Here is a 13,503-nt window from a genome sequence, read left to right on the forward strand (position 1 = left end):
AGTGGCCAAGGTTTAGTGCTTGTTTTGAGATGCCTTTTCTTTGCAGGCGTTTGTCCTCCTGAAGCTATCTGTCAAACAGACAAACGTCTCACCTGATCTGCAGGTTAACCACATACCTTCTCTGGTATTCCTGCAATCTGCCCTTTTGCTATCTTAAAAGGCATCGAAATCAAATCTCAGTGATTCACCTGGATTGACCTTAACCTTATGTTGCCTTTGTATTTGCGCACTCACTCTTCTATTTTAAAAAAGGACTCATTTTACAGAGCGCGTTGCGTAAGACTGGAAAGGGAGTTCCGTCATCTGTAACAGAGAGGCTCAAATTTCCCTGCCAAATTCCTTTTGCTCCCCTGCAGCAAAATTTAGCTACCCTGAGGCACATCCAGGTCATGAGGGCACAACGCTGCATGTGACACCAGTGACCAAACTGGCTGCGTCCTCACGGTAAAATGGAGAAGGCTCATCGGTGTCCATGTTGTGCAAATGAACGACGCACCGTGGAATATGTGCACGCACACACAGGCAGAAATGTGATGGGGATCAGGTGGCTTGTGTGCTTTCTGCAGCCCTTCCCTGCTCTCCGCCGAGCTGCTGCTGCGCCCGTCACGCACAAAGCTCCACCTCGGTGTCTAAAATGGCAGCGGGGGTTGCGGTGCAGATGCAGCTCTCCGGCTCCTTCCGGCAGAGATGCAGCAGGAGACCCGCCCCTCCTCATATGTCGTCATCGGGTCTCGCCCAGTCAAATTACAGCCGAGGAAACATCTGAGGGGAAAAAAAGAAAGAAGCGCAGCAGCCAGCGCGGCCGGACCGAGCCGGCTTCACGCTTCATGCAGGCTTCTTTTCACTTATATTCTTCTCTTTTTTTTTTGAAACCCGGTGATAAATAAAGGAGATGAGGGGACTCCTGTCGTTTTACCGGGGTTTGTTCACCCTGAGTAACCGTCAAGCCCGACGAAAAGCTGGGATTGTCGGTTCTCGGTGCGGGTTTTGCGGAACTCAGTCTAATAGCAAGGTACGATCCGAGCTGTTGCTGCGCCTCGGCTCAGGCATTTGTTTACAAGGCGATACTTTGCTTCAGGTTGTGTTTGCAGCGGGTCCAATCGACGGCGCATACGGTCTTATATGGAACTTTCTCAGATGTGGATGCGCCGGAGGAAACAACAGGGGAAAAACAATAGCTGATACACCGTGTTCCGTCTTCTCAGCCCCAGTAACAGGAAAAGCAATGAGAGAAAGAAATGGCCTTTTACATGCATGTTTGGGTAGCTGGAGGATTATTTGTTAAATGCTTACAATGGAACCAGATCCCCTATACATTACCGTGTCACTACCCACCGTGGATTCTCCGTGGCTTCCCCGTATGTTGCAAAAATAATAAAGGGCCCACATTATGTCATGATGTAGAGTCAGCCCTGTCACTGATATTAGAAAAAAAAACGCGTGGAAACTATATTCACACACATTATAACACGATACAAAGTACATATGAAGTCATTTAACATTGCGATTGTGATTCCCCATCTGTTTAAATGCTTGTGCACAGCCACAAATCCTCCTGTTTGCTCGTCTTTCAACCGAATCAGCCCCTCACCCCGCTTGTTTTTCGCCCCGGAATGCTGTGCTGCTTGTTTTTCTGCGCTCCTTTTCCATTTCTTTTCCATAATTTGTGCTTGTCCTTCCCCTTGCAGCCGCAGCCGCGCTTCGGGCTGCTGTTCGACATCGATGGCGTGCTCGTCCGCGGAAGGATGCCGATCCCCGCCGCCAAGAAGTCGTTCGAGAAGTTGGTCGACTCTCGGGGCCAGTTCGCGGTGCCGGTTGTTTTCGTCACGAACGCCGGGAACTGCCTCCGACAGACAAAAGCAGACCAGCTGTCTCACATCCTGGGAGTGCCTGTGAGTTGGCAGACTGTTGGGAGAAGTCGCCCTGGAGGCTTTTCTGTGGAAATCTGTGTTGGTTTTTTTTCTTTGTAATGAATGAATTCTTCTGGTGTCCCCTGTCACTTCTGCCATTAACCTCTCCTGACTCTTGATCTATTTTCAGATCACACAAGATCAAGTCATCATGTCCCATAGTCCTCTGAGGATGTTTAAGAAGTTTCATGACAAGTGTGTGCTGGTGTCAGGACAGGGACCGGTCCTGGAAATTGCTAAAAAGTATCCTGGAATCTTGCTTTACCTTGTCTGTTTGTGGCCCATTTAAAGTTTTAAAGGCTGGCATGTCACTCCTGGTTTGTCCTTAACCCTCTGTCTCTAGCGTGGGCTTTAAGAATGTTGTCAGTATTGACATGCTGAGGGAGTCGTTCCCATTGCTGGACATGGTGGATCACAACAGGAGACCTAAACTGCCGGTGAGATATTGAAAGAGAAAGTAGAAATTTGTCAGTTATGGAAACAGAAACTGTTCTTTAGCCACGGCACGTGTTTAGCGTCTCTTCTTTCATTCCAGTCCAATCCTGTGGGCAACCTGCCAAAGGTTGAAGGTAAGAAGACGTGCTTCTTGTCTCATCTCAAAGGTTTATCAGCAGTCAGTCTCAGTGTTACTCACTGGCGCCTGCTTTTCAATAACGCTGGTATGAAAGATCTTTCATGTTGATCTTTTGATTCCACGTACAGCTGTGGTTCTGTTCGGGGAGCCAATTCGATGGGAGACCAACCTGCAGCTGATAATTGACGTCTTGTTGACCAACGGTAACCTCAGCAGTGTTCACCAGACCCAAAAGACACCTCACGTCCCCCTGCTGGCCTGCAACATGGACCTCATGTGGATGGCCGAGGCCCATTCTCCACGGTAAGCGTTAAAAGTCAGCACTGGCAAAGAGGATTTAAAAGACGGATTTCATTTATTACCATCAACAAATAAAGTCTCTTGGAGGTGCCGATGTAAATCTGTCCCTTTGTCTTCCACTGTCTCGTGTCGTCTCAAGGTTTGGCCACGGGACATTTCTTGTGTGCCTAGAGAACATCTATAAGAAGATAACGGGTGAAGACCTGAAGTACGATGCTCTCATTGGGAAACCCAGTGAGCTGACCTACCATTTTGCGGAGTACGTCATCCGGAGCCAGGCCATGCAGAGGCAGTGGAAACATCCCATCACTTCCCTTTATGCTATAGGGTAAGATACAAGTGTTATTTGGCTGTGTTGCAAATGTTATGCAATAAACTGAGGAGCTGATGAGACTTGAATGAAAAGAGGCAGACAGCAGGAATGAGCACTGCACACTAAAAGAGTGTGTAATCACCTCACCTCACCTCACCTCACCTGGCTGTTTGCCAGCGACTTGAAAGCCTGAGGCGTTACTCAACAAAGCGGTGAGAACTATCACATGAAAATACAGAACTCGATCCTGTCAGTTGCCTGCAAGCGTGTTAGAGGACATGTCACGCTTTCTTTTCAGAACTTGCATGTTTCAGTTCAGCTTTTCATCACGTGTTGCGGTTTGCTGGTACAGCTGTTCTGTGTTCGTACTGCAGCGCTATCTAACTGCTTTAATTGCTCCTTCATCAGTGGAGCAGCAGAAAAACATGTTCTTGCACATGTCAGTATGAGGACGAGCTTTGTGTCTTCTGCACTCTCAGGGACAACCTTATGACGGACATCTACGGCGCCAATCTATACAACCGCTACCTGGAGGAGAGAGTTGCTAGAAAGAACCCCAAAGCCATTGCGAAGATGGTGGCCGCCACAGGGTCCACCGCTGCCGTGCCCCAGGAAGAGGAGATGGACAATCTGCTGGAGAGCGAGCTAGCGCTGCCCTCTGCCACTTCCTGTAAGTCGGTGCTAGTCTGCACGGGGGTCTACAACCCCAACGCAGAGGTGCCGTCTGATGCAAGTCACTGCATCAAAGAGACTGTGTTCCACGGGCACCGGGACTTCAGATTCGACCCGGCGCTGGTGGAGCCGGACCACATCGTGCAGGACGTGGCAGAAGCTGTTGACCTCATCTTTGAGCAGGAGAAGTTTGTGCCTCAGTAGAGTTTTGATCCAACAGGTTTTGTGTGATCACGGAGGTCCTAGCTGAGGGGGAGCGAAGCATTAAAGGGTATACCACTTTAATGCATGAACCTGTAGGAGCCTAACACTGTGGACTTGTTTAACCACCTGACAGGGCATTGACAAAATATGGGTCGTCCTCCAAACTTTTAACATTGAGACAAACTTTAGAGAAAATTAATCATGTAACTGTTACTGTCTCTTTTATATTGTTTTTGTGATAGTCTTTAATTACGTGTTTTTCATTAAGGAAACGTGTAATAATGGCCTTATTTGACCCTAATAAGTATTTTTTTAGATGATAGTAATGTTTTAGATAATTACAAATCCTGAAATCATCCTATATTTATTACCAAAACTGCAAAGTGTTTTTAAGAAACATATTCAGATAACATTTGACTTTTTATTATTACACATTTAGCCATTTTTTTACCCCTTTACCCTGGAAAATCTATGCATGGATATGAGAATAATATTTTAACTGTAAAACAAAAAAAACAACTGTTTGATGTGCAATATTGTCCTCTAATAGTACTGTCTGTCCGCATTTGTCTATTTGTAAGAGCCTTGACCAGTATTTGCACAGACCAGAGACTTTCATCTTTGTTAAATGTTACCATATCTTCCTGCCATAACCTGTTTATTATAATGTAGAACTCATTTTTATGCTTTAAAATTTTAACTCTGGAAGCAAAAGCTAAGTAGACATTTATTCAGATACAATGCCAATCAAAGTCTTTTACCACCCCATGTTCGACCATTTGTAGTAACTTCCTCATTGTAAATATGTAACTTAAGAAAATATAAGAAATAATTGCACTCGTTTTGCAAATTGTGTTTTTTCAATGAAAACTGGCCAAGATGTTTACACCAAGATCGCTCTAATTAGGCACCTGCAACACAGAGCAGTTTAGACTTGTCTCCAAGTTATGCACCATCTCTATGCCATATACACAAATGCTTGACTGGCTCAGTCTTCTGAGTTGTAAGACAGATATATAGCAGACATGTAGCACGTCCTCTTACTTCTTGGTCATTTCTGATACAATTAGAGGCCAAAATAGTTCTCAGTGCTTTAATGTTTTCTTATGTTGGTGTATCTGTATAGTCAGCACATGATTAATTATGCTAAAATATAGCACGTTAAAATGTGCATAAGACATGATATTATCATGCAAATTAGGCACATTTCCCTCAATAAAATTAGGTTGCATTGTGAGAAAAGAAGCACTTACCCAGAAGAAGTCTCAGGAGACACGGCTGTAGCGGTTTAACTTTATTCAAAAAACCCAGAAAGAAACGTGTTCGGCTGCCTTGTGACTGACCTCATCTCTATTTCAAACAGCTACCATTGCAACAGGCAGGAGCACAAACGAACCAGGTGTTATCAATGACCGGGATAACAACTCTACAGAGGTGAAACTCCCCCACCAGTCAGTTAGAACTGAAGAAGCCAGTTGCCCTTGATTCAGCACTCCTTGGATCAACTCTGCTTTTCACTCGCAGTGTTTTTGTAATTCCACTGCAGCAGACGACGGGGTCGCTCAGGCAGGTTTATCCTTATATTGTGCTTCTTGTGCAGCACATCCAGTACTTGTGGCAGTAAGTCCATGTTGAGAAGTGGTTTTTCTAGATCCTCCGTGCAAGTGAGAGAATCAGAGTCCCGGCTGACCTCTGACAGCCCAGTTTGCCGCCTTCTCCTGTGTCTCGGCTTCCGTGACTGCAAAGGGATGGCCTCGAATCCGGAATGTCTCTCATCTATGTATAGGATGATGGTGGACTTTTTGGCTAGCCTCAAACACCACAGAAGCAGAACAATCACGCAGCATAGCATCACTCCCATCACGGTGTTAAGAGGCCCATCAGTACAGCTTGCCGGGGAATAGGGAGAAAAGTAGTCATCAGTGAGTTCTGTGATGGCTTTCTGAGCCACGGAGCTCGGACTGGCACAGGTGGGCTCCTTGGAAACAATAGCCCTGTTCTTTAGCAGCCAGTTCCTCAGGTACTGGATCCTACAGTCACAGTGGAAGGGATTCCCAGATAGTGAGACCTTCTCCAGACCAACCAGTCTGTCAAACAGGCCTGGAGACACTGAGGTGAGCCGGTTGTCCTGCACATGGAGCTCTGTGGTGTCTGAGGGCAGATGAGGCAGCTCCATGAGGTTTAAAGAGCTGCAGTTCACTTGCAGGCCAGCAGGCCGGAGGGCTGAACATAGGCAGGGCCGACCAGTAGTGCGTGCACTTGATGTGGCCAAGAGGAGGACAGCTAAGCTTAAAGCAGAGAGCATCCTGTGGGATAGGAAAGGGTTATTCCCTGTTTGCACTGTTCAGTTCCGTCTTGCACAGTAAGAGGATGCTTTAGCAGATGCTTACAGCGCTGCACTCCCTAAGTTGTTACAGTGGAGGATTCTAGAACACAACATAGTCCACAGAGCTGTGCATTAGGACAAGGTTAACATTAAGAAACAAACAAAAACGATCAATTTTCAGAATCATAGTTGTTTATGCCAAATTTACACATCTATGAGATGAAAGATGTTGACTATTCATGTGCATTCTTAAGCTGGACTAAAATATTCAGATATAGCCAAGTTACAAAGTGAATGTAAAACCCCTCTTTTTGAACTTAAATAGTACAAACCTTTTCAAGTAAAAACAGCTTCCAAGTTACGTCTTGTGGTGCCAGTCATCTCTTAAGATAACATTATATATTCTCTGTTGTGGTCCAATGTCGCGTTCGAGCCGAGGAGCAGTTCAAAAGTTCTCTTGAACTCAAGGTGTCCCTGTTTTGTAACTGTTGTGTTACAGCACAACGTCTGTATGAGGAGTGCACCAATAACACTGCACGGTTATGGCGCATTTGACACGAGGGGAATCCATCTGCTTAAAGGAGATAAGAGTTAATCTATTAAAAACGGCAGGGGGGGCTAGCTGAAGCTCTCCCACACACTGTTTATTACTGACATGGTGGAGCTGCTAGGAGAGCGTGTACAGCTTTGTGTGAATGAGATGTGAACTATGAGATATTTTGAAGGCCAAGCGCTGAATGAGCTCGAGGAAATTCTGAGCTGCAAAGCAGGACGGACATAAATTGAGGCTGAGCAGCAGTGATCCAAGAAAATCTGCAATCCAAGAATAAAAAGGTCACACTTCCACAGCTTCAGAGAAGTGCTTTAAAGCTGAGAGGTATGAGTTGCATGTAGCTGATCCTACAAGGAACTGTGCAGCAGGTGCACTTTTCACCCATAGGTGGTGTAATGGCACCGATTTCCCTTTTCATTTCACAGCACTTTAATGCATGCCCTCTAGTGGAAATGCTGCAGCACTATAGTGGAAAGTATTGTTGGAGCCTGGAAGTGGATGATATGAGAGCCTAGAGATAAGGCACTAATGTAAAATGCATTATACCAAAAAAAGAGAAAAGAGTTTCCTTTGATTCACACTAACAGCTGACTCAGTGCTCAATAAGACATTTGCTGAATGAAGTACCTCTAACACATGTTAAGGCAGGATTTGGACCCAATAGCAGACAAGCAGACAGGAGGTAAGACTTAAACAGGAATTTATTGAATTGATAATTGAAAGAGACTCCAGGTGTGCAGGAAACTAGTAGCTGGGCAATCCTGCGAATTGTTGGTGAGGCACGAGGTACTGAGGTGGAGAGCAGTTCAGAGAAGCACTGGAGCACACAGAGCTCAGGTGGTCTGAGTACAGCTTTGAAGGCACGTGGTGGTGGAGGCACAGTTGAAACTAAGTGGTGATGGCTGTGGACTAGAGGCTCGAGGCAGGTGGAGGCAAGAGGCTGGGCAGTGTGGTGGCAGAGACGCTGGAGCTGGAGACCAGTGCAGGAGAACTCACTGAGCAAAAAAGGAAAGAGACACGAGAGAAACAAAACTAAATATACACGGATACTCGCAGGTAGCACTAGTAAACGGCCAACTCTACCACTAAGCAGCGGAAACAATCTGGCCACGAGTCCGCTGCAGTCCACAGTCTTCATGCTGTGCTTGATTGTGATGAGTCCCAGCTGTGTTGGAGCCCAAGCCACCTGGAGAACCACGCCCAGCCTCTGCCAAAAAAGGAAGCGCAGGAAACAAAGCCCCACACCTCTCCACAGCACACAAGAAAACATCCGAATTCCCCAAACCACCAAACCGAGAGCAAAAACAACACATGCGTACCATAAGTCATATATTCGTTTATTTTGCGTTCTCAACATTGTCACAGTTGAAGTTTTACAATAACTGGGGTCTTACTGACTCACTACTCACTGTACAAACAGAATGCACATATAAATGAGGCCATTCTTGTCTTTTCCTTTTTTTAAAATGTGTCTCGCGCCAGACTGAACAGCTTGCAGCAGGATGTGTGTATGTTTGTGTGTGTGTTTTTTTGGGGGGGGTGGGGGGGGGTGCATGTATGAAAAGAGAGCTGGGTGTAAATGGCAGCGAACTTTCTAACAGTCTGTGTTTGATTTCTACAGCAAATGTCAGTTCATGACAGCTGGAGGCAGAGACAATCGATATGTTCATATATCACTCCTCTCGTCCATCTATGAGGTGATGCATATACATCCTGATCTTAACTGCAGATATCAGAATAGAGCACTGATCATATACACATTATGTACAGTTCTTTTAACCCCTGTCGTGGTCCCTTTTACAGCTTCATAAAGATAAACCCTCTTTCCAAGCAGTTCATCAGTTTGCACATCAAAATCCCATATTTACACGATGAAAGCCCTCAGCAACAGAAGTGCAATGTTCTTTAGGTTTGTAATTTACACAATGGCTTCGTTGATGGATGCATGCTGAGCTTCAATAATTACCAGCCAAACGTGGAACAACAAGAACACGTCAACATCAGGAAACTCCAAATTAATCAAAACCAAAGGAGAAGTCAAAATTTATAGGCTGATCCCCCCCCCCCCCCCCACCTCCCCTCCCCGCCCCATCAGCTCACAGTGAATTGGACACAGGCTGATCCATGCAGTGCAATGTTGGGGTACTTTCTCACAAAAGAATGACTGCAGACATTCGAAGCACTACAACACACACCAAAATCAACAGACTCTGCGGCTTTACATCATCCCAAGATTTCAGATTTATAGCAAAGATATGAAATCAATGGAAAGACACATTCAAGCGATCATTAGCGTCCCATATGTGATATGTCTGCCACTCAAACGTTCCTTGTTAATTCCCATGAGGAAAAGTGTGTGAGAATAAGCCTGACTTATGGCAATGGTTTTATTTGTGAATGTTAAAATACATTTACAACCTGAATATTGGGACAAACAGTTTACTGTCACTAATTTACACACTAGAATAGACTCTTATTTGTAGAATGTAGAAAGTTAATCTTTACATATACCCAGTTCCTTTGTTCAGTTTGCATTTTGTATATTATAATTGCATTTCCTGAAAAAATGAAAGTGTTCTTCCATATGTGCTTATCCAGCAAAATATTTCTGTTCAGCCCAAAGAGAAGCATTTTCCTTTTATTAAAATATATACACACATTCCTCTTTCCACTGTGAACTGTGTAAGTATTTATATATTCTGAAATGAAAAAAGTTTTTTTTTTTTTCTTTTTCACCTGAATCTCATCCTGGACAACAAGATAACAGACTTCCACTCTCAGTACAAGTCTGCGTTTTCTGAACATGATTGCACTTAAACTTGCTATGGTAACACTGATTTGTTATACAATGTGCAGAGGATAGCCTCACATTAATAACATTACATGCAAAAATCACTTACTAGACATTCCACTGAACTCCAAGTCTGTACCTCTCCTAAGACCACGAGGACAGCCGCACATTAATTTACTGAGAAAGACTCTGACAGGGGTCCAAAACAAAAAATAAATAAATAATGACGCAACAAGAAAAAGAAAAAAAAAAAATGCAGAAATTGGAGGGACACGTTGTTCTTAATGTACAAAATCATTACAAAGATATTGCACATATGATAGAAAAAAAGATGAAAAAAATACTTTACTGTGTAAGAACTGATTTTATTCGCTCACCAAACCTTGTTGGCGAATTTAAACGAAACATACTAAACAAGGCAAAAGAAGATTAGAAAGTGTTTCTGTTTTTGATTTGAAGGGTCAAGAAGAGCAGCTGTCGCATATGTTAAAGGCAACAGACTTAACGTGTTCAACGCCTTCTGTGTGTCCATTTGTGACATGAACTCAAGCTCCAAATTTGTCTTTAAAACGTCATTACTTTGTACAGTTGAAGCAGCCACAGTATGAGTAGTAAACTGAGATTAAACCAACCAAACAACCCAGTTTATCGTTTGCGTGAGTTGACAGGAAAAGTCTGCTTTGAGGCTTCAGCTGTGACAGCACAGCGTTTTGAGGCCCATATGCAACAGCTGCCATCCAGAGGCTCCTTCTGATCCATTTGAAAGGCAAAACTTCCACCACAGATTATGGGCCGGACTGAATGAGAGTTCGCTCCTTTCAGATCTATATCCTGTTACCACAGAGTCAGTAAAATACTGATAGAATTCATTTTTGCTGATAATAATTGTAAGTATAATCTTACAAATTACTTTACGCACAATATACTGTACATGAAGTCTTGACTAAATAGATTATGCATTAATAATTGGCACATTTATTTATGAGAGCTAGGAGACAACACATATAGCTGTCATCTACAGTAAATACAGCACTAGAACTACAATGACTGAGACGGTCGACTCAGTTGTTTAACCTGTCCTTTGATTTAAGTTAGTGTGAAATGATTACATCTAGGTTCTTCACTACATATGAGCTCTACGGGAGGCAACAACAAATTGCATTCATATGATGGTAGGATCTGCAAACCAAAGAGTTGAAAGTTGACTTCCGAGAGGCTGTGCACAGGAAATGTTGCCATCGTTACGACAGAGAAAACAGTCAGCTATGTTCTCGTCTCAGGTTGTCTCTCCTCCCGATTATGTGAAGGTGAGACAGGTTATTGAGGGGATGAAGCAGTGTGGACGGGTTGGTGAGAAAAAACGCATTTTCTCTGCAGCCGTCACGGCCGGGCGGTGTGTGTGTGTGTGTGGAAAACATAGAGCATCTTCCTGTACAGAGCCCCCACAAAACCCTGATGGGGCCAGGCCCATGATCAGGCAAACAAGTAAAAGGCCCCTGGTGGAAGATTTGAGTCCGATTTCCATCCTGCATATTAGTTGGACCTGGAGGTGAAAGAGGTGACTGCATGTGACTGGTTTCCATCACAGCAGCAGTAAAACACAGTGGACAGGCCATAGAGTTATGCTGTCAGTCCCTTTGGTGTAAGCAATTGTCCCTCGTTCATTAAGTCCCTTCCTCGCCTCTCATCTCTGTGTTGGGAGCATCACACTACGGTGCTGATGCCACTGTGTTTGGGTTTGGGTCCGCCAGGCGCCGTACCCGCTTGCTGACTGTGGTGGTGAGGGGCATGCTGGGAGTGTGAGGCGTGGTGGGAATGCTGGCTGTAATGGCTGTGCTGCGAATGGGCGTGTTGGTGTGGATGTGAGGTGTAGGCCGGGTGCTGGTGGTACTGCGTGTGTGGCGGGGGGTGGTAGTGGTGGTGGTGGTGGTAAGGCGGCGGGTTTTGTGGGACTTGGCAGTAGTGGGAATGGTGACCGTGGAGTTGGGGCTGCACTGAGTGTCCCACCTGTGCTGTGTGGTGCAGGTTGGTCGGGTGGGGCTTGTGGGATATGAGGGTGGGGTGACCAGGGGGCGGGAAAGGAGAGTGGCTCTGGGATGACGGTTTGCCTCGCTTGCTGCCAAAGAGCGACCCAAGGATGGAAGTCGATGCTGAGTTTGGGATGGAGTGATGGCCGCGTGGTGCGCCCTCACGTGGCGTGGTGGCTCTCCGGCGTGTGTGTGGGCTGCTAATGATGGACCCCTGCAGGCGGGAAAAAAGGTAACAGCATGTCCGTCAGACACTGTGCAAGTGCTGCTGCACAACAGCTACAAGGCACCAGCAGGATGAATTCACAGCTTTCTTATTTCAGATAAACAAGTAGCAAAATGTTATAGGGCATGCAAATGAGAAACTAAAAATGTTTTCATGGTAGGCAGCAGCAACACTACGAATATTTCCGCTTCAATGTGAAGGGAGCCTATATTCAAAGGAGCTCTGCTGTCGAGGAGCTAACTGGCTTGAAACAGCAACAAGAGCAATTACATGAATACCATCGGGAGCATAAATAATGACATTAACAGGGGTAGAAAAGACAACATTTCATCTTCATTGCAGTCAGTGTGCCAAACCCTCTCAGAGTCACACATGCAACTTGTTATAATCAATGGAGGCATCGTTTCCACATGCAGAGGATGTGACAGGCAAACTTGTCATCCACACAGTAGCATTCAACTAGAAGTCAGAAGGCAGGAGGAACTAAGCTCTAGTGTGCAGACTTCACAACAGGCCCGGACACTTTCTCCCCCTATTCTGGGGTCCAACACTGCTCACTATCCAGGTGGGAATTCTCCTAATAAAGCGTTTCCTTTGGCACATGCTTCATCTAAGACTGGAGAAAGACCATATGACGTCTTTTGAAAGCAGAATGAAATTTTCAGGGTCCCAGATTCAACCCAACACATGAACTCATGAACACATGAAATGAGGGAAAGATGAATGAATGAAATCCACATCTTTATAAGTCCGTGTGAAGCCCATCAGCGGACCTCTTGACTATGAAGGCTACGTTCCTCCCTGAACCTTACAGCACTTAAGAGAAGTTGTGGATAAGGGAAAAAGAAAGGCCCGGACAGAAGGAGGGGCTGCAGGAGATGTACAGTTTCCTAGTGTGTCACAGAGCTACCACCCTGCCACAGAGAAGAAGAACCAAATGAAAACCGCTCGGATGTGATTGAATGAAAGACAGAGACAGGCGACAAGGGGAGGGATCAGAGGGATTAGTAGAGTCATGCTTGTTTGAAGATAAAGTGTATACTGGTCATATAACATGACCAAAACAGGTGATCTCTGGCTTCCACAAAGGGGCAGGATCAGAGGCAGGCAACCCATGCATGCACACTAACTGAGGCAAGCAGGTTATAAGGCATCCCAGGAAGAAAAATAAATGATCCAAACAAATGGACTGAGTCTATGGAGCAAAGAAGGTGTAAGACCAAAAAATAAATGGTGTGTTTTCACAGTGCACATCATCACATAGAGAGTAGCTTGGATACCAGCTGCTTCCAACTTACTTCCATATTGCTGTCTAGTGATCCTGCACTGCTGCGACGCCCCCGCTTGCCTGCCCGAGACATGCAATACCACAGATTAGAGATCGTCAGCACTCCTGGATCGACTACAGACGTTTAGGCCGCCCGCCTGTCCCATAGGGGGCAGCGCAGTGGATTGTGACTGTGAGTAAGTTCCAAATATGGGCGGGAATGGGGGGAGCGCGTTCAGGTCTGGGAGGGTGGTGGGTGACTGGTGGTACTGCGGCTAGCTGCATAGCGAAATCACATCTTCACTCAGGTTGAGAACTAAAGCTGCAGTGAAATTCATGT

General features: G+C 45.4%; 3 protein-coding genes across 12 annotated transcripts in view; 1 reads left to right on the plus strand and 2 right to left on the minus strand.

The window, feature by feature from the left end:
• The first annotated feature begins 68 nt into the window (after positions 1–68).
• On the plus strand, positions 69–4,820 carry LOC143326572 (haloacid dehalogenase-like hydrolase domain-containing 5). 2 transcript variants are annotated; one of them, XM_076740223.1, is made up of 8 exons: positions 69–1,012; positions 1,689–1,892; positions 2,041–2,153; positions 2,254–2,347; positions 2,446–2,479; positions 2,613–2,787; positions 2,924–3,112; positions 3,577–4,820. In XM_076740223.1, exons 1-8 carry the CDS (start codon positions 893–895, stop codon positions 3,971–3,973), a joined length of 1,326 nt encoding a protein of 441 aa, XP_076596338.1. In that variant the 5' UTR covers positions 69–892; the 3' UTR covers positions 3,974–4,820. The 2 variants fall into 2 exon arrangements, with proteins under 2 accessions (XP_076596338.1, XP_076596337.1); XM_076740222.1 differs by lacking the exon at positions 69–1,012 and having other exon boundaries at positions 1,040–1,892.
• Positions 2,868–6,762, minus strand: gp9 (glycoprotein IX platelet). Of its 2 annotated transcripts, none has more exons than XM_076740225.1 (4): positions 6,632–6,762; positions 5,227–6,279; positions 3,033–3,105; positions 2,868–2,962 (listed from the first exon to the last, which is right to left on the minus strand). In XM_076740225.1, the coding sequence occupies exon 2, from the start codon at positions 6,276–6,278 to the stop codon at positions 5,475–5,477; it is 804 nt and encodes a 267-aa protein (XP_076596340.1). In that variant the 5' UTR covers position 6,279; positions 6,632–6,762; the 3' UTR covers positions 2,868–2,962; positions 3,033–3,105; positions 5,227–5,474. The 2 variants fall into 2 exon arrangements, with proteins under 2 accessions (XP_076596340.1, XP_076596339.1); XM_076740224.1 differs by having other exon boundaries at positions 5,227–6,399.
• Positions 6,763–8,168: 1,406 nt separating this feature from the next.
• Positions 8,169–13,503, minus strand: part of iqsec1a (IQ motif and Sec7 domain ArfGEF 1a) — a 92,158-nt gene continuing 86,823 nt past the window's right edge. For 6 of the 8 annotated variants that reach the window (XM_076741902.1, XM_076741903.1, XM_076741905.1 and 3 more), the window contains 2 exons: positions 13,195–13,244; positions 8,169–11,884 (listed from right to left, as the gene is read on the minus strand). In XM_076741902.1, the coding sequence (XP_076598017.1) occupies positions 11,348–11,884; positions 13,195–13,244 (587 nt within the window). In that variant the 3' untranslated portion in view covers positions 8,169–11,347. The remainder of the gene's footprint in view (positions 11,885–13,194; positions 13,245–13,503) is intronic. The other 2 variants (XM_076741909.1, XM_076741910.1) reach the window with 1 other exon arrangement.

The sequence above is a fragment of the Chaetodon auriga genome, chromosome 10, assembly GCF_051107435.1.
Source record: "Chaetodon auriga isolate fChaAug3 chromosome 10, fChaAug3.hap1, whole genome shotgun sequence".
In the NCBI taxonomy this organism is placed as follows: domain Eukaryota; kingdom Metazoa; phylum Chordata; class Actinopteri; order Chaetodontiformes; family Chaetodontidae; genus Chaetodon; species Chaetodon auriga.